At 36.4% G+C, this 26,780-nt stretch overlaps 1 protein-coding gene across 1 annotated transcript in view; it reads right to left on the bottom strand.

Moving 5' to 3' along the window:
- Positions 1–25,121, bottom strand: part of DMD (dystrophin) — a 2,235,978-nt gene extending 2,210,857 nt beyond the window's left edge. Inside the window, exon 1 of the mRNA XM_052663429.1 lies at positions 24,929–25,121. Coding sequence (XP_052519389.1) covers positions 24,929–24,959 — 31 coding nt within the window. The 5' untranslated portion in view covers positions 24,960–25,121. The remainder of the gene's footprint in view (positions 1–24,928) is intronic.
- Positions 25,122–26,780: the final 1,659 nt, after the last annotated feature.

The following is a 26,780-nucleotide window of genomic DNA, read 5'->3' as shown; positions in this document are numbered from 1 at the left end:
TAATGTTTTGTGTTTGAGTTGAGGTCATTCCCAGTTTCCCATTGGACACACACACACATACATGGACAGATATACATATACTAGATACGAGAACAAAAAAAGATGATTAACTATAATGAGAGTGTTAAATGAACTCAGTTCTTCATATGTATTTATTTATTTAAGAAGCATTAACTGAATACCTTTATATTCTAAGCCATGCAATTATTTCTAGGTCCAGGGTGGGAGAGCACAACAATGAAATAAAAATAACACTACCACCATAATCATAATAAATCAAACCCCTTACCTTTAAGGAATTTAAATTCTAAAATTAAAATAAAGTGGCAAATATAGCAAACAATGTACATTTCTAAAGAGTTATGCCATCAGAACACTTTGAAAGCATACCACACCTTGTCTGATGGAGTGCCAAGGGGACTATGACGAAGGTGTTATGAAATGATTTCTCATGGGATGACATGAATACCAAACTGTAATAGAGAAAGATTTTATCAAGAAGAGGGGTGCATGGGGAGGCATTTCAAGAAAATGTCGACCTAATAATATGAGAGCAGGAGGTTTGGGGGTTCCCACCTAGGACCCCTCTGGCTAAAGGGCAAGAAGTAGGAAGTAAGGAGAGTGGTGAGAAAAGAAGCAGGAGTAGTAAGCTGGGTCCAGGTAACACATGACCTTGCACATTCCATGAAACTGACAGCAGTCGAGAGCAGTGAAAAATATTTTCCAGTTTGTGAGTTAAGGTCATTGTTAAGCTTGTCACCTGTACTAATCTCTTTGAATGAAGTTCTCATATTCATCTGCACTAATCAGTATCTTTTGGTGCAAGAAATTTCGAAGTGAATGTGAATTTTACCTAACTTTTAATTTCCTTTAGGAATCTAAACTCATTCAATATTTTCACAAGATGATATCTATAATCAAAGCAGAGAGCTTTATTTCATCTAACAAAGAATAGTCCCTCACAAAGGAATTGCAAATATCCTAATTAATGATTATTCTGATTATTCTCCCTGTTGGAAGACACTATTTCCTGTTTTGTGTTTTACCCAGATAAACAATGGTACCACCATGCCTCTAGTACAGGGCATGAACTATTTTATTACATAAAATGGTATTATTATAAAGTCTGTCTTGTATTCAAAAGCCAGTCTTCTAACAGGATTTATAAATGATGTCACCCTGCCTCTGCCTTGCTGAGCACTGGGTGATGAGGACTGCACTATGATTAAGTGTGTATGTGTTTTCTGTTTCTGTGAGCTTAATTTGTAACTGCACAACCCTTCCAAAGGAAATGGCTAAACACTAGATCTAACTTTTGTCTTTAAAGCTACTTAAATTAATTGACTGCACATTTGAAAAGTACTGGTTTTATATATATATATATATATATATATATATATAAGCATTCCAGCAATTTCTAAAGGGATGTAAGTACAAATATATACAGTATGAATCTCTATTTGCCCATCAGAAACTAGGAAGTCAACAGTGACTTTTTTTTTCCTCTGCAACTGTTCTCTCTTTGCTCATTACCTAGTCAAATTCCATTAAGTTTTACCAACCAAATATCTAGATATCTCTCAAACACATTCCACTTTTTCCATCCCTAATGTCCTACTAAGGCTCTTATTTGGGATAAAACCAGAACCTTCTTACACTTGTCTCCAGAACAATGGCTCAGCACAATCTGCTCCAGATGTGTTTTTCAGTTGTACTTTAATTGGTCAAAAAGCAGGGCTGTAACTATGTACAAGTGACAGAGAAATAACAGTTGTTACTGTGTAAAACTCACAGCCTACTGGGAGCCAAAGTCCTGCAGACAAGTGAATTAAAGGTAAGGATTTAAGTGTAACAGAAGAAAAACAGGCACAAAACTCAGAATTAAGAAGGAGGAAATGGCACACTACACACTTCATTCACATGTAAAGAAGGCTTTATTTCTTCTCCTCCAAAAATACTCATGTTGGAAATCTAGTGAAAGATGCTATCTCACTTCCTTTGACCCTTTTCCCCCTTGTGTTTAAAGGAATAGCCTTGATCTTCAAGACATATCAGACATGTTAAGATTTTATTCTATGACCAAACTTATTAACTAAGAATGTGAACACATTCACATTCATTCCAATTAACATTAAACGACACTCTCCCAATGAATAAGATGTCAATAATCATGCTCTTAATTGCAGTCAATGAAATGAAATGCTGTACTCCTAGGCTGCATGCATATTTGTCCTCATAAATTGACTACCAATATCAAGATGTACACACCTAACTCAGAAAATGTAGCAGATGCTTTAAGATAATATTCGTCACATAATGCCGAGTAATAGGTTGCAATTTAATTTCTTGGCCTTGGAAATTAGACATACAGATTTTACACTTAAATGAACATTTTGTTTATATATATATTAAACTTGTTGAGATTTAAAATTTCATCAGTTCTCAAATTTAGGATGGAGAGGAAATATGTCCTAATGTTTTAAAATCCTTCTGTTTGAATTTTGGTTTATATAGAATAATCTGTGCTTACTTTAAAATTATCTTTAAGCAGGAAATTATTCTTCCTTTTAGAGGGAATGAATTTAAGGGAATGCTATAAGCATATCCACTAACAAAAGTAATTCACATCTCTGAAGCTAACTATTTTATGTGGGGAATACCTTACTTTAGGAAACACATATTGGAACTGCTGTGTTTTTCTTTCCTTACATACACTCACACATACATACCACCTGAAAGCTGGATTTTATCTTCAAGGAAAACTCTAAAATGGGTCCAAATGTATTCTAAGTATAAAATTGAAAGCCAGATGTTCTTTTACCCACTAAACACTAACTCTGAACTCCCTTTTGCACCCATGGAAATTTACGTTTGAAAGAATTCTGAGGCTAAGTCAGCATATACAAGATAAGTACTTGAATAATATGAATATTTATATGACTATTTATAGCAATCAATTATACTCTTTAATAAAAGACACACTACACCTACACTATACCTACATACAATTTTAATGGTTTCTTGCAATTGGAAAAATACTTGGCTTATTAATTGATTAATATCCTTTTTATATGTCTATTATAAATGGGTATGTTTTTATTTATTATAAGTAGCCAAGATTCCAAAAGGGAATGCTATGTCTGAGTATAACATTTTAATGTGAACAATTAAAATGGACATGCAAAACTGTATACTTGGGATGCAGGCTGAATCAACAGTCTAAGTCATTTTTCAGAACTCTGGGCATATATGTACATAATTCTATTTTCTGAAAACTATCTGAGATTACTTTCTATACCATATTTCTAAAATATTAGATATCATTATTAAATGGTTAAGGTCAAAAGAAATTTATGGGCAACTGATCTCTCTATCACTTTTGGATATGAATGAATGAATTCAACACACATTTTTTGAGCTTCTACCTAGTTCATGATAATATTTTAAGATCTATGAGAATATAAGCACATATAAGACATGGCCTGCAACATCCAGATGTAAGTAATCTAACAGTAGGGATAGTATAATTAATAAAGTTATAATGCCATTAATATAGACTCAGCTACCTGATTTGTCAAGTGAGCATTGTAATGTACTCCTTCACTACAGTTTTATTTTAGGGAGCAAATTATATATAAGAAATGTTTTTATCATTATCATTCATTATGAAAGACAATGCACACATGCAAACTAATTATTCAGGGGTATAACTTGATTTACACATGTCTCAGCTTAGAACTCAGCTCTCCTTAGATTTCTTGTTCATAGTCTGTACTTTCAGTTTTCAATTCTATATCACATGTGTGCAATGCAATCCCCTGCCAGAATGCCTGTAAGCTTAATTTCGGTACAACATATTATTCAAGGCCTGGATTGTTTATTGGTTCAGTAGCTCTTTACTTTTGGCATATGAAGATCAAAAATGGGACATATAATCTATTTTAGTTGAAGACTTAATACAATAGTAATGTATGTCTTCATTAAGAAAATTTAACCATAGAGCTATCATCATAAATTGTCATGGATAAAACAAGTCTGCATCATGTCTTTTTCTTGGTTAACGTTTTCTCAAGTCAAAATAGATTGGTACGATGCTCCCATTAAATTTCTTTTAAAAAACAAGTAATGTACTCAAAGGTAAAATATGAAAGAAAAAGTTACTATATTACTTTGCAGAAACTCAATTTCATTTTAAATCAGGTCAGAGGACCCACTGCTTCAGCAAATCATTATTATCACTCAAGCCAGTTTTTCTCATAAAATGCCGGGGTACACCCAATGTATGGATTTCAGTAATGCATGAATAGTATGTTAACATAATGTAGAAAATATAGTTCGCAGGCACTTATCAAAAAATAAAAATAAATAAAAGCATTACTTTGAGTGCAAAAGAGTCCACCTAATAAATATGAATAGGCTGTTAGACGAATTCAGTCAATGCTGTTTTTTAGAGACCCTTGAATTCTGCATGTTTGAGTCATTCAACAGACATTTCTCACCTTGAGTTTGGGCATACACGTAATGGGACTCTGCTTGTGCACATAGTTACCTAGTGACTAACTTGCCTTTTATAAACGAGCTCCATTCCTGATTAAAACAGACGAAAGATTTCCAGTCATTGTGGACAGCCCTCAGGGTGGAAAATGAGCTCAGGAAGGCATCTATCTGAAACCGAATACTCCCTGGAATGGACATTCCGTTCTAAGTCCCCTCAGGGAAAGGCCAACAATAGCTCAAGCAGAAGCAAACACTTGTCTTAAAGATAGTTCAAGCCAACCATTACTTCCTCAGAAATTTGTCCTCAGACACCCAGTTGGAGACTTACAGCTCCTGTGCCCATATCAAAAAACTGCAGGCCCAGCATGTTTTTAATGTGTGAACAGAAGTGATTCTCAGAATTGCTACCCTTCCTTCCTGCCTCTGTACAGCTTGGTGTTAATTTGATATTGCCGAATATGTAGCCCCTCAAAGGGATCCCCACAATTTAGGCTTCTTTTTTTAACTCTGACACTTCTTGAGATTAAGAAAAAAATAGAGGACAACAAATTACAGAGATAAACCAAAAGGCACTTCTGACTACATGCGTGATCTAGATTTTGAAACAAATATTTTAGTCTGAGACTGATAACTTTTATAAAATTCACTGAGCACTTAGGAAAAAATCATGTTCTAAGGATTATCCTCTTCTACTTCGTTAGTTATCATATCGTGTATGGAAATACAGTAATACATGCTAGTGTTAACTGTTAAACACAAACCTTTTTCAGGCTGCAGGTCTGAGTTTCAAACACACAATGATCCCATGCCTATACCAGACAAACAAATGTGATCATTCACTTTTATTTCACCCAACAATTAAGTCACAAGGAACCCATAGATAAGAGGCACAAAGCCTGCTCTCAAGGAGCAAGGAATTAAATCAGAGATAGCCTGACACGGAAAAAGAGAATATAATTACTTGCATAGAATGATCTCCAGTGAACTTCCCTGAGAATCTACAATAGGGGTAATATATGCTGACCTAGGGGGAGTCAGGAACAGCTTTGAACAATTTGCTATAAGCTAACATGAAAATAATGAATAGAAATTGTTAGTGGAAGATACATAGTGATAGCATGGTGTGTGTGTGTGTGTTTTGTTTTTTTTGAGACCATAACAATTGTACTCATACACATGCTAGCGAAGTAATGCTCAAAATTCTCCAGGCCACAGGACTGGAAAAGGTCAGTTTTCATTCCAATCCCAAAGAAAGGCAATGCCGAAGAATGCTCAAACTACCACACAATTGCACTGATCTCACACGCTAGGAAAATAATGCTTAAAATTCTCCAAGCCAGGCTTCAACAATATGTGAACCGCGAATGTCCAGATGTTCAAGCTGATTTTAGAAAAGGCAGAGGAACCAGAGATCAAATTTCTAACATCTGCTGGATCATCAAAAAAGCAAGAGAGTTCCAGAAAAACATCTGTTTCTGGTTTATTGACTATGCCAAAGCCTTTGTCTGTGTGGATCACAAGAAACTGTGGAAAATTCTGAAAGAGATGGGAATACCAGACCACCTGACCTGCCTCTTGAGAAACCTATATGCAGGTCAGGAAGCAACAGTTAGAATTGGACATGGAACAACAGACTGGTTCTAAACAGGAAAAGGAGTACGTCAAGGCTGTATATTGTCACCCTGCTTATTTAACTTATATGCAGAGTACATCATGAGAAACGCTGGGCTGGAAGAAGCACAAGCTGGAATCAAGATTGCTGGGAGAAACATCAATAACCTCAGATATGCAGATAATACCACCATTATGGCAGAAAGTGAAGAAGAACTAAAGAGCCTCTTGAAAGTGAAAGAGGAGAGTGAAAAAGCTAGCTTAAAGCTCAACGTTCAGAAAACTAAGATCATGGCATCTGGTCCCATCACTTCATGGCAAATAGATGGGGAAACAGTGGGAAAAGTGTCAGACTTCATCTTGGGGGGCTCCAAAATCACTGCAGATGGTGACTGCAGCCATGAAATTAAAAGATACTTGCTCCTTGGAAGAAAAGTTATGACTAACCTAGACAGCATATTAAAAAGCAGAGATAATACTTTGCCAACAAAGGTCCGTCTAGTCAAGGCTATGATTTTTCCAGTAGTTATGTATAGATGTGAGAGTTGGACTAAAGCTGAGCTCTGAAGAATTGATGCTTTTGAACTGTGGTGTTGGAGAAGACTCTTGAGAGTCCCTTGGACTGCAAGGAGATCCAACCAGTCCATCCTAAAGGAGATCAGTCCTGGGTGTTCACTGGAAGGACTGATGCTGAAGCTGAAACTCCGATACTTTGGCCACCTGATGCGAAGAATTGACTCATTGAAAAAGACCCTGTTGCTGGGAAAGACTGAGGGCAGGAGGAAAAGGGGATGACAGAGGATAAGATGGTTGGATGGCATTACCAACTCAATGGACATGAGTTTGGGTAAACTCAGGGAGTTGGTGATGGACAGAGAGGCCTGGCATGCTGCTGTCCATGGGCTCACAAATAGTCAGACATGACTGAGCAACTGAACTGACTCATGGAAACACAATTTTGTGGCTAAGGAGAAGTGTGTATTGTGAGGAACAGCAGATAAAGAGGTGAGAGATGTGAACATGTACCACATTAGAAGGGGGTTTGAATTGCACCTTGTAGCTAGAGGATATTCTAAAGGATATTAAGCTAGAGGTTGCTTCAGTCATGTCTGACTCTTTGCAACCCTATGGACTGTAGCCCACCAGGCTCCTCTGTCCATGGGATTCTCCAGGTAAGAACACTGGAGTGCATTGCCGTGTCCTCCTCCAGGGGATCTTGCCTATCCACGGATCGAACCCATGTCTCTGCATTGGTAGGCAGGTTCTCTGTCTCTAGCTGGGAAGCCCTAGACTGGGAATCAAATAGAAGGATGGATTTAAGATGAGATTAAAGGAAGGCAATCATATACATACACACATATTCACACACAGAGAGATTGTCTCTTGATCTATGTATCTGTTTGTACAATTTATTATTTCTTTGTAAGTTATATAAAAATAAGCAATTCATTAATCTTAATATTTATAATAATACAAAGTAAGAAAAAATAGATTCCCAATACCTGTGTCACTCACTAAGCAGTTTTATATAAATCCTGTTAATGGCAAAAAGATGTAAGCTTTGTGAAGCAATATTGTTATTCCTAATTTTTTACTGAGGACAATCTGTATTAGATATGCTTAGCTCAGTGCCAAGCACTGCATAAATCATAGTTAAAGATCTGCTTGATTATGCTTATTTTGCTTGGTAGGTAGAGTCATGTTGAAAATAAAAGTAGTCTCAGGCCCTGTCCAGTGTCTATGTCCATAGACCAGCATAACTTCTGAAATACCAGCTCTTTCTGCATAGACATTTTGGTCATAAACAATCTGAAGCACAATACCTCACAAGGTAGGACATTTAGAACACAGCTTAAATCACAGTGACATTTTGTTCAATGTGTGATGCATGTTCCTGTATAATAGAAATGGACTGCATTCTAGTGAGTTAGCATTAAACCATCCTTTGCCTGGACTCTGAGTGGTGGATTTATTAATTTATAAGACTTATTTGTTTATTAGGTCTGGTGATGATACACTAGCCGTTAGGACACTGAGGGCTTGTTAAAGGTTTAACATTGTATTAAAAAAACATTTTTCAGTAAGTACAAATTCACAGGAAGTTGCAACAAAACATGCAGGGATGTCTTACACAACCTTCATCCTACAGTGTTGACACCTTGGGTTACTGCAGTGCAATGTCAAAACTGGGAATTGGCTGGCATAATTCACAGAATTTATTCAGATTTTACCAGCAACACATACACTCATCTATAACCCTGTGTGTGTGTGTGTGTGTGTGTGTATGTGTGTGTGTGTAGTTCTATAGTTTTACCAAGTATAGCTTTGTATACCAAATACCACAATCAAGACACAGAATAAGTCCATTACCTCAGGCTACCTTGTGGCACCACTAAACAGAACACCCCCAATTCCTAACCTGTTGTAACCAATATATTCTGTTCTTTATCTGTATAAATGTGATTCAATAATGCAATATAAAAGGAATAACAGTATGTAACCTTTTGATTCTTTTACACTCAGCTTAGTGCCCGAGATCCATCATAGTTGTTGTATGAATATAAATTGTTCATTGCTTTTTATTGCTAAGTAGTATTTAATGATGCGGATGTACCACAGTCTGTTTTACATACACCCATTGATAGACATTTGGGTTGTGTCCAATTTCTGGCTAGCAACAAGAAAGCTGGCATAAACATCCATGTACATGTTTTTGTGGGAACCTAAGTTTCCGTTTTCAGGGATAAATATACAAGGGTAGAATTGCTGGGTTGTACAGTAATTGCATGTTTAGTTTTAGAAGAAAATGTCAAACTGTTCTCTAGAATGGCTGGACCATTTTACATCCTCATCCCACTGAGACCCAGTCTCTTCATCCTTGTCAGCTTTAGTGCTGTCATTCAAAAAACTTATTTGTAATAAAATTGTATATATTTAAGGTTGTGCAACATGATTTGATATGCACATACACAGTAAAATGATTACTACAGTAAAGTTAACATAGCATCATCTCACATACTTATCTATTGTGATGGCAGCACCTGAAATCTATTCTCTTAACACATCTCCAGCATTCAATACAGTGTTATTGATCATAGTCACCATGCTGTACATTAGATCTCTAGAGTTAACCATCCTACATAACCACAATCTTGTACCTTTAATCGATATTCCCTCCAGCTCCCCACCCCTGGTAACCCCCTCTACTCTCTGCTTCCATGCATTTGATCTTTTTAGGTTCTACTTATGACTGTGACTGGTGGGCTCCAGGCCATGGGGTTGCAAAGAATTGGACATGACTGAGTGACTAATATACTACTACTTAACTATTATGGCTGAGATTGTACAGGTTTTTTTCCTTCCATGTTTGGCTGCAAGTTGTCATCTTTATCTTATAAAATGGGAATATTGTTATTAATGATATATTTTTATACAGTGTAATTTATTTTAATTGCAAAACTCTTTCTGCCCTTTCTCAGAGGGATTATTTTAAATTTGCCTTGAAGTCCTCCCCACCTTATACACCTCAGGACAAATCACTGAGTGGTCAGCATCTCTTCTCTAAAACATCTTAAAATGAAATAACTACTTTGTTTTTACACCCAAATACATATCTCAAGCTTGTTTAGGTTAAAAAATGCACCTCTTCTTCAAGAGAGAGATTGGAAAAGTAAGAGTCTGATTTTTCCAGAATATTCACAGATAGCAATTGGGAAGAGGGAAAAACGAGAACAAATGTAAGAGAAAAAAGAAAAGGACTAAAGTAGTGTAGAATCAAGGAAGAACCTCTAAGGTATGAAGGAGGCAGTTAACACTGACAAGTGTCACCGAGAGTTTACAAAGACAGATGCTAGAAAATGTACATGAATTGAAAACAGCTAAAAACAAAACAAAGTGATATGAACAACCAAAATATTCTAGAGTAAAATGGAGTATGGGGAATTAAACAAGGAAATAAAACCCAATGACAAAATCCATACCTTCAATACTTATATACATTAAGCTCCAACCAGGATTACAGTGCTTTTGTTGTCATTTAAAATGTTCATAAAACAGAATAAAATTATTATTATAACATGTTCTTATACTTAAACAGCTGTAATAACAGTGTGCAATGAAATTTTAAACACCGATTAACTTATTCAAAAATTCCACTTGGCTCCGGGAAGGTTCTATACAAACCTACAGAACATACAATGCCAGGCGTGAACGCGAGGGCAAAAGGGGGACTCGTTCCTGGATCAGGAGAAACAATGGCAAGCAAAAGCAACTGATGGGGATGGGTTTGTGGAACTTAAAATCTGATTGATAAGCATTAGTCACATGTATACACACAGGGAATTACAACACTGCTATGTGTTACCGAGGGATGTGACATGGTAGAGGAACTTTTATCTACTCTGGGAGTTTTGACTTCTATTCAGAGAGAGTGGCTGATAAGGGAAAATGATATTATCTAGGTAAAGGAGAGAGAGAAAAGAAAGAATAGTAAGTACAGTGCCAGTCTATGTTCGATACAGGATACAGGATGCTTGGGGCTGGTGCATGGGGATGATCCAGAGAGATGATATGGGGTGGGAGGTGGGAGGGGGGTTCATGTTTGGGAACTCATGTACACCCGTGGTGGATTCATGTCAATGTATGGCAAAACCAATACAGTATTGTAAAGTAAAATAAAGTAAAAATTAAAAAAATAAAATAAAAAAAAAGAATAGTAAGTACAAAAGCCCTGTGGCAGAAAGGAAGCAAGGCTTATTCAAGGAACAGAAAGAAAACCAGAAAGGTGGTAAGGCGGGGGAAGCATTACAGATGAAACCAGTATCTAGATCTTGTTTTATTTTCTTTTGCTTTCCTTATGGTCAACAGAAGCTGCAATTAAGTGGGTGCTGATAAAGCAGGTGGTGATATTATCAAACTTAGCTGACTGGATGAATTTTAGAGAATAGAGTGAGTGAATGGGGAAGAGGTGAAGCAAAGAAACCAGAAAGGAAAGTGCTTCTGTATTATGAGTGAGAGGGAGAAGCTTGATTACACAATCAGAACTCTAGTATGGGAGAGAAAATAAAGAGAAGTGGATTAAAAGTGTTCAGGAGATAAAACCCACAGTGATTGGCAGTGGTTTAGAAATAAGAGGATGAGAGAGATAAAAGTTTCAAGGATGAAATAGGTTTCTAGCTTGTGCAACTGGATGGTTAGGTAGCACCATTCACTGATAAAGGGAACAGCGAGAAAAGCTCAGGTTTTGTGCGGTAGATGGGAAGTTCCACTTGGAGTGGAGATGGCTTTGTCACATACAAATGGAGATGCCAACCAGGAAATTGAAATTACAGTTCTGGAATTCATTGCAGAAGTCTGAGCTAGAGGTATAACATTGCCAGCTATCTGCAAATAAGTGTTAATAAAACCACATGCATGCATGTGGGTACAATGACTGTGGAAGGGATGATAGAATCAGAAGACAACCCTGCTAGGACTGACCTCTGAAGAATTAATATTTAACGGCTGAGTAGAGAGATTGAGCCCACGAAGCAGACTGAACAGGAACATCCAAAGAAAAGGGAACAAGCCTATGAGAGTGCAATGCACAGATCTCAAGGAAGACATTTTTCAAGAAGGGAGAAACGCTCAATACTGACCACTGCTTCAAGCTCAAGAATGAAGCGGAAAGTTTTTTCTGAATTGGTTTTAGTGACATGGCATTCTTTACTTCACTTGAACTAAGTCAGGTGAAGGTTGAATAGAAAAAAAAAAATGAAAGCACAACATTTTTAGGGGGGAAAAAAAACTCAATATCTAGTTCTACTAATGGATATAAAAAGCAGAAATACATTACTTATTTTATTTTTATATTTGTATCATACTATCAGGATAGTATGATAATTCCATTTATAATAATGTTTCCTTAAAAATTATCAAAAACAAATAGTGTTTCACATTAAAATGAAATGACTGATAGCTTCTTAAGGAATGAAATAACAAACTGTCTAATTAGGAAGTAAAATATGGATATAACAAATCATTTTCCCATTTTTTCCCCAGCTGTGTTGTAGTTTTCTTTATATTTTCCAAATGGAAGAGATTATTTCAGTTTTGTTTTAATAATAGCAATTATATTTATTATTTATACCTGACTTTATATATATCAGTAAAGCCACTTTATTTCTGTTCACAGTTTGTTGTTGTTTAGTCACTAAGTCGTGTCCAACTCTCTGCAACCCCATGGACACATGGCTTCTCTGTCCTCCACTAAATCTTATTTCTGTGGGCCCAGTCCTTGTTTTTTTCTTCATCTAGCATAGTAGCCTACGTACAAGTAAAATAAAATCTGGAAGACATCTAGTGAGATCCTTCTGAGGAACCTGCTGTAGATGATTACAACAGATCAAGGGTAACGTACGTTCTATTCTATGATCTTCCAAGCTCACACAGTCAAAAGCCTGAGAAAGGAATAAAACACAAAAACAAGTGATCTATTATGGATTATCATCATAAATAGCCCCTGAGAAGGTCTAGAGGATAGATATGAAGTTTTTTAGGACATCTCAGTTTTTTTTTCTTCTTTTTTTAAAAATCACAAATAAGGCTTTTAATTATTTAGCTTCTTACTTACAGTACTCACATAACAGAAACTGAAAAATCCATGTTGTTGTTTAGTCGCTAAGTCATGTCCGACTCTTTGCAACCTCATGGACTGTAGCCCACCAGGCTCCTCCGTCCATGGGATTTCCCAGGCAAGAATACTGGAGTGGGTTGCCATTTCCTTCTCCATTTTTTTTTTCTTTTAGCCAATTGATTTTTTTTTTTTTTAAATTTGGGCCACACCCCAAGGCGTGTAGTTTCCTGACCAGGGATCAAACCTGTACTCCCTGCATTAGAACCCAGAGTCTTAACCACTGGACCACCAAGGAAGTCCCAGGACATCTCAGTTTTTTATCTGAGAAACTACAATATACCAGGTTCTATAGTTTTTCAGTGAACATAAACTGTATGAGTTTTTTTAAAGGAACATTCTTAATAAAACATATTTAGTTTTTGTTAGAAGATACCTGATTCTTTCCATTTTCTGATTTGTTCTATCTCCTCTAGAGCTCTGGCAGACACTCCCGATCAAAATCTGAGAGGTTTCGGCAGCTGACTGATTAAGAACCTGAATCCTTCGGTCACTCTGCTACCATTCAAATCCTGACTCCAGTACGTACAAACTGAGCCACTGTATGCAAATTCCTTAAGCTTTCTGTACCTCAGTATCTATATCTGTTAAATAAAAATGTCTGTATCTCCTCTCTCCCAGAACTGTAATGAGCATTAGCTGAGATGCATATAATATACCCAGAGAAATGCTTGGTATGAAAGTTATATATTATTTCTGAAGACTAGGTGGACCACAAATACTGTTATGTACCTACAAGGGACTGCCAGTAATTGTGTGTGTGCTTAGTTGCTCAACAGTGTCTTTGCAACTCCATGGACTGCAGCCCTCTAGGCTTATCTGTCCATGGGGATTCTCCAGGCAATAATAATGCAGTGGGTCACCATGCTCTCCTCCAGGGGATCTTCCCAACCCATGGATGGAACCCAGGTCTCTCACACTGAAGGAGGATTCTTTACCATCTGAGCCACCAGGGTAGCCCAATTGTTTAGGTAGGATATATCAATGCCTTATGAATTCTTGTCTATGAATCATGTTCCTTCTGCTTTTTCTCAAATTCACATCTCCATATGCCCAAACTCTAAGGCCTACTTATAAATGTAGATTCGTCAATGAAACTTTCATAATCATATAATCTATAAGTAATCACTTATGGCTGATTTGTACCATGGTTTATAACTCTCTTGACATATTACAGTAGTGGTATTTATGAGTATATGTGTGAGTGTGTGTATAGGTACATGCCTATTTTTCTCTGACTTTGAGCTGTAATTTCATAAAAGGGAGAAAGAATATTGCAGGTGTTCAACTATGTATATTTATAAGCAAGTAAAATGAAGTAGAGCAAGTGGAGTTGCTTAATATCATATCATTCTATCTAGTCCTACTTTCCCCCAAGCTAACTGGAAAGTACATTACACTCATCCATGACTAACTTTCAATTACTCAAGTATCTTCTAGCTCTTCAGTACAATTCCAGTCTTATTTAAATTGAATTGTCAATGTTTTCTAGGTATTTTTACCATTTTTCCAGATTTAAGGATAATCAATTTTACTAATGGTTCTCAAGAAATCTTAGACACTTTCCCAATAAACATCTATATTAACTAAAATAACATTAAGGTGCAAACCTACCTTGTCATATCTATCCAATTCTGTATTCTCTAAAGGATGATTTTTCATGTTGCTTAACAACTCTGACTGAGCAATTGAAATTCAGACTATGATAAATGTTTTACACTGAAGGCTCATTTCATTATACAGTAGTCAGTTGAAATGGGGTTTCCAAAGAAGGTATTTTTAGGAAGCATAGAGTACATGAAAAAGCTGAAGACATTACACAATTTAAATATTTATTGAAGCTTTTCTACTAAGGCAACATTTTGGTGATATCTCATAGAAATACCAATACAGGAAAGGAAATTAGAGGTAACTAGATGGTAGAGACTGTGGAAGCCAAGACACCTGGTGCTGTGAGTGAGTTTCACATTCACAAAGTCATTAAATTGGAGAAGGAAAGGCACACTCCTCCTTACAGACATATTATTTCCCTTAGGATTTCAACATTCATTCTAGATACCTCTTAGATGATTTTCTGAAGTGTTTTTTCTCCCTTTCTAAATTCCTGACTTCCTTCTCTTCACGCTCTATATGACCTTTGTAGCTGGCCTCATCTATGCTCATTGCTGCTGCTGCTGCTGCTAAGTCGCTTCAGTCGTGTCCGACCCTGTGCGACCCCATAGACGGCAGCCCACCAGGCTCCCCCGTCCCTGGGATTCTCCAGGCAAGAACACTGGAGTGGGTTGCCATTTCCCTCTCCAGTGCATGAAAGGGAAAAGTGAAAGTGAAGTCACTCAGTCTTGTCCGACTCTTAGCGACCCCATGGGCTGTAGCCTACTAGGCTCCTCCATCCATGGGATTTTCCAGGCAAGAGCACTGGAGTGGGGTGCCATTGCCTTCTCCAATCTATGCTCACTAGGGACATTAAATCAAATTCCTAATGATTATACAGCAGAGGTGATGAATAGATTCAAGGGATTAGATCTGGTAGACAGAGGGCCTGAAGAACTATAGACAGAGGTTAGTAACACAGTATATGAGGTGGTGACCAAAACCATCCCCAAGATAAAGAAACGCAAGAAGGTAAAATAGTTGTCTCAGGAGACCTTACAAATAGCTGAGAAAGGAAGAGAAGCAAAAGGCAAAGGAGAAAGGGAAAGATATACCCAGCTGTATGCAAAGTTTTAGAGAATAGCAAGGAGAGATAAGAAAGCCTTCCTAAGTGAACAATGCAAAGAAATAGAGGAAAACAGAAGAACAAGAAAGACTACACAATTCTTCAGGAAATTGGAGATACCAAGGAAATGTTTCATACAAGGATGGGCAAAATAAAGGACAGAAAATGGCAAGGACCTAATAGAAGCACAAGATATTAAGAAGAGGTGGCAAGAATATACCAAAGAACTATACAAAAAAGTCCTTAAAGACCTGGATAGCCATGTTGCTGTGGTCACTCACCTAGAGCCAGACATCCTGGAGTGTGAAGTTAAGTGTGCCTTAGGAAGCTTTACTATGAACAAAGTTAGTGGAGGTGATGGAATTACAGCTGAGCTATTTCAAATCTTAAAAGATGATGCTGTTAAAGTGCTGTACTCAGTACGTCAGCATATCAGCAAATTTGGAAAACTCAGCAGCAGTCACAGGACTAGAAAGATCAGCTTTCATTCTAGTCCCAAAGAAGAGCAATTCCAAAGAATGTTCAAACTACCACACAAATGTGTTCATTTCACATGCTAGCAAAGTAATGCTCAAAATCCTTCAAGCTAGGCTTCAGCAGTATGTGAACTAAGAACTTCCAGATGTACAAACTGGATTTGGAAAAAGCAGAGGAACCAGAGATCAAATTGTCAAGTTATAGTGGTTCACAGATAAAGCAAGGGAGGTCCAGAAAAACATCTACTTCTGCTTCATTGACTATGCTAAAACCTTTGACTGTGTGGATAACAACAAACTGTAGAAAATTCTTAAAGAAATGGGAATGCCAGACCACCTTACCTGCCTCCTAAGAAATCTCTATGCAGGTCCAGTAGTAACAGTTAGAACCAGTCATGGAACAACAGACTGGTTCCAAATTGGGAAAGGAGTATGTCAAAGCTATATTTTGTCACCCAGCTTATTTAACTTATATGCAGAGTACATCATGGAAAATGCCAGGCTGGATGAAGCACAAGCTGGAACCAAGACTGCCAGGAGAAATATCAACAACCTCAGGTATGCAGGTAATACCACTCTGATGGCAGAAAGTGAAGAGGAAGTAAAGAGCCTCTTGATGAGGGTAAAAGAGGAGAATGAAAAAGCTGGCTTAAAACTCAACATTCAAAAAACGAAGATCATGGCATCTGGTCCCATCACTTCACTGAAAATAGATGGGGAAAAAGTGGAAACAGTGTCAGATTTTATTTTTCTGGGCACCAAATTCACTGTGGACAGTGAGTATAGCCATAAAATTAAAAGATACTTGCTCCTTGGAAGGAAAGCTATGACAAATCTAGACAGCATATTAAAAAGCAGAGACGACACTTGGCTGGCAAAGGTCCATATAGTCAAAATTATAGTTTTTCCAGTAGTCATGTACGGATATGAGAGGTGGAACATAAAGAAGGTTGAATAACAAAGAATTGATGCTTTCGAACTACGATTCTGGAGAAGTCTCTTGGGAGTCCCTTGGACAGCAAAGACATCAAGCCAATCAATCCAAAAGGAAATCAACCCTGAATATTTATTGGAAGGACTGATGCTGAAGCTGAAGCTCCAATATTTTGGCCACCGATGTGAAGAGTCAACTCACTGGAAAAGACCTGGATGCTGGGAAAGATTATGGGCAGGAAGAGAAGGGGGCGACAGAGGATGCAATCGTTGGATGTCATCACTGACTCAATGGACGTGAGTTTGAGCAAATTCTGGGAGATAGTGCAGGACAGGGAAGCCTGGTGTGCTGCAGTCCATGGGTTGCAAAGAGTTAGACACAACTTAGTAACTGAACAACAAGAGACATTGAGTCCTCAATAAAGAAGTAGGCTTCACATCCCCAGGTTCCCAGCACCCATGCTCTCCATTAAAAACTTATTCTACACCCCCAATTCTTCCCATTATTCTAGCTCTCTTCAAGTCTTTTCCTTCTAAATGGTACTATTATCCACCCAATTCTACATGCCGTGGAAAGCACCACATCCAACTCAATACTAACTCCTATTGACTCCATCTCCTAGGTAAATCTTAAATCAATCCACTTCTTTCAACTCCAATGTTACCATTCTAGTCAACATCATCTTCTTTTGTCCCTGGAGAAACTACCAGATTGAGAGCTTCAGACTGATAGCTCCTCATCTACTCTTAACACCTTCTAATCTCTTCTTCACAAAACAGAATACTATTCTTAAAAAAAAAAAAAAAAGCAAAAATAACACAAACATAGTCATTTCACCTCCTTAACAGAAACCCTTAAAAGCTAACCATTGATTTTACTATACAGAAAAAAAAAAATCATTACCATGAGCTCTGAGGCACTGAATGATTGGACCCCAGGCCACTGTATCAACTGCATGCTTATTTAAACTGCCCCAATTAAGAAAGTCTAGGAAAGCTGACCTTCGTTTAGTTCTTTCCTCGTAGCATGTTACACCTTCACATCTGTTGATCCCTCTGAATGTAACATTTCCCTCTTTCTCCCTTAGACAACTATGAGCCAACTCCATTCTTCACTGTCATACTTTGAATGCTGATTTCTTAGGAATCCTTCCCCCAGTTTCTAATACAAGTCTAGATCTCACTAGTATACATTTTTCTAACAAGGTGTACGTTATTTTGTAGTCCTTATCCCAAAGGCAATTTAAATAGTGCATAAACATTATATATACATATATTTCCTCTCCTAAATTCTAATCCCAGTAAGTGCACTTATTTAGAACATTATCTCCAGAACATGGCACAGTATCTGGCACAAGTAGGTGCTCAACACATCCTAGTTACATGACTAAATGCATGAATAGCAAACAGTTCCTTCTTCAAACACTGGTCACCGAAACCCACACAATACAAACTTTAAGGAGCCACTTCCTCTGATACTTTTATTTCTGGATTTATTTCTAGAGCCACTCTATTTCTAGACGTTTAAAGGAAAACACTGCAAAGTCCATAGGCTTGAGTGAAGTAAACTCTGTGATAACACTTGGTGCTCTCTGACATAGCCCATTACAGACGGGGTATGTACACCTAATCCAGAGGAATTCTCTAGCTCTTCAGCAGCTGTTCACATGGCTCCTGACCTGCCCTTCAGGCTCTACTAAATCAGGATTCCCCAGCTGTCTGAGCTTCCAGTAAGCTCTTTCAGTTAACCACCTACATGCCAACACTGCTTGTATCTGGTTACATTCTTTAGAGTCTAGTTTTCCCTTTTCCTTCCTAGTTATTTTCCAATATATCAGAGCCACTGAGGTTCACCACTTTCATGCATAATTTTGTCTGTCCCTCAACTAGTTTGGAAACGTTTTGCCTGCTTAGTCAGCAATCTATTTCTAATATTGCCTTCATGAGCATCTATATATAAAGGAATTACTCAGCTTGCCTTTGATGAAAATACTTGAGCAGTTCTGACTCTGATATTTTTTTTTCCTTTCTTGTGTCTTTAGTTTGACCTCACAGTTTCCAAGGCTAATATCGGCACTTGTAAGAGTGTGCTGACTCCTGTGCCCTTTAAGTCAGCACTTAGCTCGGGCTAAGGTACTATTGCTGCTGTAATCTGATAAAGGAGCAGACAAGTTGTGTGCAAATAAAGATGGGTGCCAAGAATGAGCAAAAAGCCACCGATGTTTATGCCCTTTTATAGTCCTGATTCCATGACAGTCTTCGCGAAAAGCAGAGTGGGAGGAGGGAGAGCAATTTAAAACAAAACAAAGCCAAAGCCAAGAAGAGGGTGAAAACATTGAAAGGTTAACCCCTTTATTTGCCCATAATTGGGCATACTGAGACATGATAATGCTAATTGTGCTCAGTGAATCCTGGTCTTTTTAAAACATCAATTATTTCATAAGGTTAGAGATAAAGAACAGCTAAAAGTTGAAGATAAACTGGCAAAAACCTGTATATTATTTTGGCATATATAAATCCCTCATTGCTGTAATGCCTATGAATGGGCTGAATTTACTAAATATATTTATTAAATATTCATTAAGTGTAAACTAAGAGTGTGACAATGTAGGCATTTTTCAAAAGTTTCTTTAAAATTCTGTTAACTGTTTAAAACTCATTCAGCTACCTACATTCTGACTTTATCACATGGATAAAAACATTGGCTTCCATACCATGCACTTTAATATTCCTTCTGTTCATTAAAGCAACCCAGTTTTCTCTTAAAAATAAAAAATAAAATAAAAATAGAGGCAAACGTTCTTCCTCAGATTCTAAATATGTTAAAGTAGCCTTAGATACATTTCAGCTTTAAAAATTAATATACAGGAAACCATTTTTCTAACACTCAAAATTTATGGAAAACCAGTGGCTTAAAATTATATGGAATCAAAATACTGAATTACCAATTCTGGAAGATTCGTTTATCCACACCCAAAACAACAACAGCATCAACATTCTACCAGCATAGCATCAAAACGACAGTTCCTTTCCAATTAAAGATAATTGTTAATTCTCCCCATCTTCCTTTGGTGAAGAATGGGGTGAAAATGACAAACCAAAAGTAAGGCACTGAAGCAGAAGGTAAACGATAATAAGGAGACTGGGAAGAAACTGATTTCCAAACTTAATCCAGATTGCTAAGAACACTTGTTTTCTCTGGGCTTAGTATCACTACAGACTATGCAAAGTCACCTCTCTGGACTGTAGGGCCCCAGAAAATTGCTCTGTGTCTTCTTTCAGCTATTGAAATTCTGAGGTCTTGTGAATGAATATTAGAACATAAGGGCTGAGCACAGAGCTGGATGAAAATTTTTCCTTAAAATGGTAGCCTGAATGGAAGACTCCAGCTCTGGGAGTGAGGGCACTGACCTCGGCTTTTGTTAATGGGCATGTGGGGGACTCCGTGTGGTCACAAGACTAGGACTCTTCTAAGCATGAATGAGCAGGGCCATTCCCTTTCTTCACCCTCATTTGCCTGCTGCTTGTCAGAATTGTGGCTGAGACATTTAAGATTCTCCTGAACCACTGGAGCCACGGCTTTTGGTTTTGTGGCCATATTCAGGGCAGAGCAGTAATCTTGAATGGGGAAAGAAAAAGGGCATGTCCCTTGGAGTTAAAGCATTTCAGAATTTCTGGAGGAGCCATCTGGTTTAAAAAGGCACTAGCAAAACTCTAATATGCTGTAATATTGAATACATGGGAAAAAAAGCTTTTAATACCCTAATTTTTGGAAAAAAGCACACCAAATCATCTTAGTTGCTACTCTTCAAACTATCATTTGGATATGAGTGACTCACAAAAAGCAGGGTTACTCTCCCTTTCGAGAGAGGCTATCAGAATCTCAGAAAGACATTTTCACTTACAATATTAATTAGAGGAAGCTTGACATTTTACAAATATAAAGATGTTAGGACAATTCTACATGTGACAGAAGTAGACAAACCCCTTCCAAATTGGCAAAATAACAAACTATACTATAGCACTGCCTGGGCTTCCCAGGTGGCTCAGTGGTAAAGAATCCACTTGTCAATGCAGGAGATGCGATGCGGGTTCAGTCCCTGGATTGGGAAGATCCCCTGGAGAAGGGAAAGTCAATCCACTCTAGTATTCTTGCCTGGAAAATTCCGTGGATAGAGGAGCCTGGTGTGCTACAATCCAGGGGATCTCAAAGTAATCAATCAAGATTCAGCAACTGATCACACACACACACACACACACACACACAGAGCACTGCCAACCTATTTTTCATATCTGTATTAAACTTCAGAACTCCAAATACATTATGAGTATTCCTCTGTCAATATTGTACAGCATGAAATTCCAAGGACTTTTAATGAATGGATGTTTTTAAATGAGGAAAAAGATGAAGACCACAAGGTGTTTATGTTTTTGCTTGTTTGAGTTTTGAAGATCGGTCTGCTTCATGGACCATACTGCCAAAGAAAAAGTTTCATGAAATTATGCTATGGTACTTGGCTGCATTTAATTAAAAAAAAAAAAAAGTCCTCTCATATCCCATACTGTAGCCTATATCTTTCCCAACAAAATGTTCCTATATGAACCAACTGCCTTGATAACAGAACACAAATCTCATAGGACTATGGCAGGACTTTGTGAGAAAGAAAACCCTGGCCTCCCTCTAAATCCAATCGCACCCTGAGTGTGCTGTATAAAAATAAACCAAGGTCATCATTATTCCTTCTCACTGTGATTTGGCTTTCCTTCAAACTACATACTCTGTATATCTGAAATAACTGCACCGCCTCCATTAACTGAGTTTGACATCACTTTAATCAATGTATCTTTTCAGAATGAAAGGCAGAAATGTCAAATTCCTGCAATTATAAACTCCTTTAACTCTCTAATCTGCATTAAGTAAAAGCCTGTCTTTGAGAAATAATATATACTTTAAAGAAATATAACTAGCATCAATTTTCTTTTAAAATGGAAGGGGTAAAAGAGATTCAACTGCAACAAATCTCTTCATACAGAGATGATTTCCCATGAAATGTTCAAAGCTTAAGTCCACAAGTGCTTCACTAATATTGGCTCCTCCCAAGCCCTACCTGATTGTGTATTCATAATTTTGTATTAGTTTTCCAAAAAGAGTCCCCTTCCTCCAATTGTTCAACCTCAGGACCAATAAAACCTACGTCTGCTTCTTCCTTCATGGTTTGTGATGTTTTGTCATTACTCTTGTCAGTATCTATTCAAATGAGGTATATTTAAATAGAAAATAAAACATATAAACAGAAAATTTGGAATATATATATATGTAACTCAATCACTTTGCTGTATAACTGAACTTAACAGAACATTGTAAATTAACAATACTTAAAAAAAATGAGTTTAAAGAAAGAAAATTATCTTTATAGAAATGTTAATTTCCAATTAATTTTCAAGGTCTCTCTTAGGTAACTCAGTACTCTGTGATTTAAATGTGGATGTGTGTTTATATAAAAATAGAGCGTCACACCAAAATATCATGTTTCTTGCATTTGCAGTGCAAGAAAGAATGGTTTAATGAAAAATATGATAAATCATTTTTAATAAGTTAGGGAAATATTACAGCAGAAAGTGGAAGGGTAAGGAAAGTTTGGGAAATCACTTTGTTTTATTTCTGTGATGAAACCATGATGAAAGATAATAAAATAGAATTTAAAAATCTTGACTTTTCCAGAGAACAAAGATTTTAATCTCTTTTATTAAACCACCCAAGTGGTTAAGAACTTTACAATTTGTTTCACATGTAGCAAATGACTTGGCCTACAGATTTCAAATGTATACTTTAGGACTAAACAGGAAGCTGTATTCATATCTCTGTCCAAATTATGAATTTATATTTCAGTACTGTCTAGCTGGAGTAGTGTCAACCAATATCTCTCTTCCTTAAATAACAAATTTGCACAGAACATTTTTTGGTCTTTAAGTTTAGAGTAACAATTATAATAATATTTTCTACTGTATTTTCCATACTGCTATGCCACATAAGAGACACAGAGCGCTTCTTATTAAGAAGTATATTATCTATTTAGATCAGCAATCTTTTTTTCATAATAAGATGCCCTTAAAAGACTCTGCAAATGAAATTCTAAAAGATGATATTATTAGACTTTAAGAAAATTTGCATCATTTAGAAAATTCTAAAGAAATATATAATTTGCCATCAATTATTTGAATGATTCTTTGCAAAACCGTGTGTAAATAATTCTAAAAGTAAGCAACACTTATGTTAATACAGTGCTATTCTCTATTAATTGATAACTATTTTGGTTAAAACCCAACCAAGTGTACTCAAGTATTTCAAACTAATGCAATTTAAAAAACTGGATTCAAATGTCAATACATTCAAAGAGTAGTATGTTGCCAGATAATAAAAGTTAATGTATAATGTAACTTTGTGAATATTTTCATTTTCTCTAAAGAAATTCATTGCCATTCAGCCTAAGTATTACCTGATCACGTACTATAATAAAGTCCTATAGGGCTTGTGCAAAAAGGTTAGCTTGCTTCAAATTCTGATTAAGAATTTAAAAAGTCATTCGAATATCTATGACAAAGCAGATGGTTTGTTTATCTTGTTCCAGGTCAAAATTAAAATTCTGCTGCTCTCCCTAAATTGCTCTATATACTGGTTTCTGATTTTAATTTTGTAGCTGTATCAGTTGATCAAGTGATAAATATGTGTGTATTAAAAAGAACAAACATATGCTTTGTATTTTTGTAATATCTCTAAATTGAATGGCTTTTCAATCAGAAATCAATTCTTATGTCTCTCAAAGAAATTTATAAAGGAAATTATATTAAAATGTTTTACTACAAAATCAGTAGCATCTTTTGTAAATCAATACATGCAAAATGTTGATTTCTTTCCACAATTTTTTCTCAGAGGTGAAACTTCTCTTGTGACTCTTTTCCCAGAAGTTTTGAATAGTTACTTATTTAGAGAGATTTCATTTCTTTCATTCTTAATTATAGACCCTCATATCTATTTCAGGGAATGACTATAATCCACAAGTCAAAGGCAGGTAAAAACAGAGATAATCTTCATCCACCTCTTTGGGACACATTGTACTCTTCATACATTATTTATATATATTATTTTTACTGTTGTGACATGGTCAGTTGTTACATTTTTTGTTAATCATTTTTACTTTCTTAAAAAAGTTTGAGTTTATATTAAAAAAAAGTCAAGCTAAAAAGTTTTACTGAAAAGTTAGGTCATCATAGACATGAAATAACACTGTGACTTGAATGCAAATTATGATTAGAAGCCCCTCATGTTTTTCTGTTGTTTTCTTAATAAAAGTACCTGGTAATTTGATAGCAGAGATCATACCATCATTTGAAATAATTTTTAACAATATGCTACAGAAAAGAACATTCAAAATACTAAATGTGGTATGAGAAGGGAACTTTTAAATTAAATATTTATCAATACTTTTCTCAACCTCCATTTATCCATCACAAATCATTCTATTCTTTATCTTCCTTCCATAATAAGCCACATAAAATTTTTCTAACCTTGAGGCATCCATATGTCATTCCCATAGAGCAATTAGTTCATTGAGAATATGTCAGTTCAGTACTCCACATGTAACTATTACTGAATACAAAAATAACAAATAATCATGATAATAACTCATACACACAAACTATTTAACAGCAATTTAAATTGTTTGTTACAAATACTCCAAGCCAGTTAAGCATATTCTATTACTGGAGTAGTTTCTTAAATAAGAAAGATGTGTTTTTTGCAAAAGAAAAAGCTTAAATGCTAACTCATTTATACTGAAAAGTTTTCCCAGTGAGAAACATGTACACCTGCACATATATGTGTGTAATATATATATATATAAAACACATCTATGCTTAATCACAATCCACTATAATAAGTTTAAATCAATCTGCCTAATCAGTGAGCTTGCCACAAACTAAAAGTTATGCCACAGTAAAAAATATTTTTAATTATTTTGTACTTACAACAGTCCTCTACTTCTTCCCACCAAAGCATTTGGAAAAAAGAAAAGTATATATCAAGGCAGCGATCAAAATCTTGGTAAATTTTCTTTCAACTTTATTGCTTCAGTAGGTTTAGGAATGATGAGAAACCAATCAATCTTCGGCAGCCTTTAAAAAATAAGACTTCAGGTGTTTTTTTGTGTGTGTTTTTTTTCCCTATTCGTATTCTCTGAAGCTAATTGCCTCCAAGATCTGAGTCCTGTAAGGGGAAAGTGAGTGATCCCAACACTGAGTGAGTCAACATAGTAACTGATGCCAGGATTCTGTAGAGGCCCCTGGATATTTTGAATTCCAGGACCTGCGCAGAAGCAAGTGACCCGCCTTTTCTCTCAACTTGATTTCCCATAATAGGACTGCCCATGGCCACTACATATAAGGTTGTGCTTCCAGCATGGCAAGTCCTGTGCATTCAAATAGTGTTCAACTGCGTTCTCATTAATATCTAAACCAGAATAGCCCAGGGGATATAGTATTTGCTCTCAAAGCCTTAACATAAAAACTCTTTGGTACACAACTGTAACAAGACTTTCTGAAATCTCTATGCACATTTCCAGAATGTCAGAGCAGAATATTCTGATCCAGATTAGCCTTTTAAATGCCTTTTCTTTTCTTTTTTTTTAAACATTCTCAATAGCACTAAAACTTTCACTCCACTGAACAAAAAGAAATGCCCAGAATAATCTATGCATTTGTTATATATCCACTGTCTACCAAACTTACTTTCTACCCTGGGGATCCAATCAAAAGTCATATATTGATGATGCCAACAGTCTGAATAAGAGAAGAAACAGCGGAATGAAGCAGCTGAGCTCTGAAGGCAGAATGTGTATAGCTCTCATGGGAAAGGCTTCTGCTAAAATAAAGAGCACTTTAAGAATGAAGTGAAGAAATCACCCTAAAATGATCAATTTTTGTTGTAACTGATGATACAAGTTTCTTTTTCACTAAGAAATTACTCTTTCTTCAATTTACTTGCTGAGATTTATTTAAAACACCATTCTCTTAGACACTGAGTTAATGATCAACTATGTAATGATTCTCAGAAGTTTTCTGTATTAAATGAACACAACTGTAACACATCGTTCAACATGTTTCTAAACTATTCTTAGCTAAGAGAAGGCTTCTTTATCTCCTTTCTTATTTTTATTTTTTATGCAATAGGTGAGCCCAATATTTGTAGGAAATACTGGTAACACATTTGAGAAAGATATTTCTTCTGCAATTACAATAATCTCTGCTAAAATTATTTGTTTGAGTGTTTTTACACTACCATTTGTTAAAGTGACAGACTCATTTTTCTATGTCAAGCATTGAATTGCCTGGCACAGAAATAAATTGTAGATAAAAATAGGAAAAAAAAACCCTGACATATGGGAGTCAGACTATGATGTTTACTTTAATAGTGAGTTATACATTTTATATTTTAGAATATCATAATATTACCAATCTCCTCAAAAGAATCTGTATGAAATAAAACACAAGCCCTGGTTTAAATTTGTGGGTAACTGTACTTAAAATACTATCATCCAAAGTAGATTTAAAATTTTCTCCATCAGTTCAGTTCAGTTCAGTCGCTCATTTGTGTCCGACTCTTTGCGACCCTATAAATTGCAGCACGCCAGGCCTCCCTGTCCATCACCAACTCCCGGAGTTCACTCAGACTCACGTCCATCGAGTCAGTGATGCCATCCAGCCATCTCATCCTCTGTCGTCCCCTTCTCCTCCTGCCCCCAATCCCTCCCAGCATCAGAGTCTTTCCCAATGAGTCAACTCTTTGCATGAGGTGGCCAAAGTACTGGACTTTCAGCTTATC

Source organism: Budorcas taxicolor, chromosome X, assembly GCF_023091745.1.
Source record: "Budorcas taxicolor isolate Tak-1 chromosome X, Takin1.1, whole genome shotgun sequence".
Classification (NCBI taxonomy): Eukaryota; Metazoa; Chordata; class Mammalia; order Artiodactyla; family Bovidae; genus Budorcas; species Budorcas taxicolor.
This window is presented reverse-complemented; position numbering and strand designations above follow the sequence as displayed.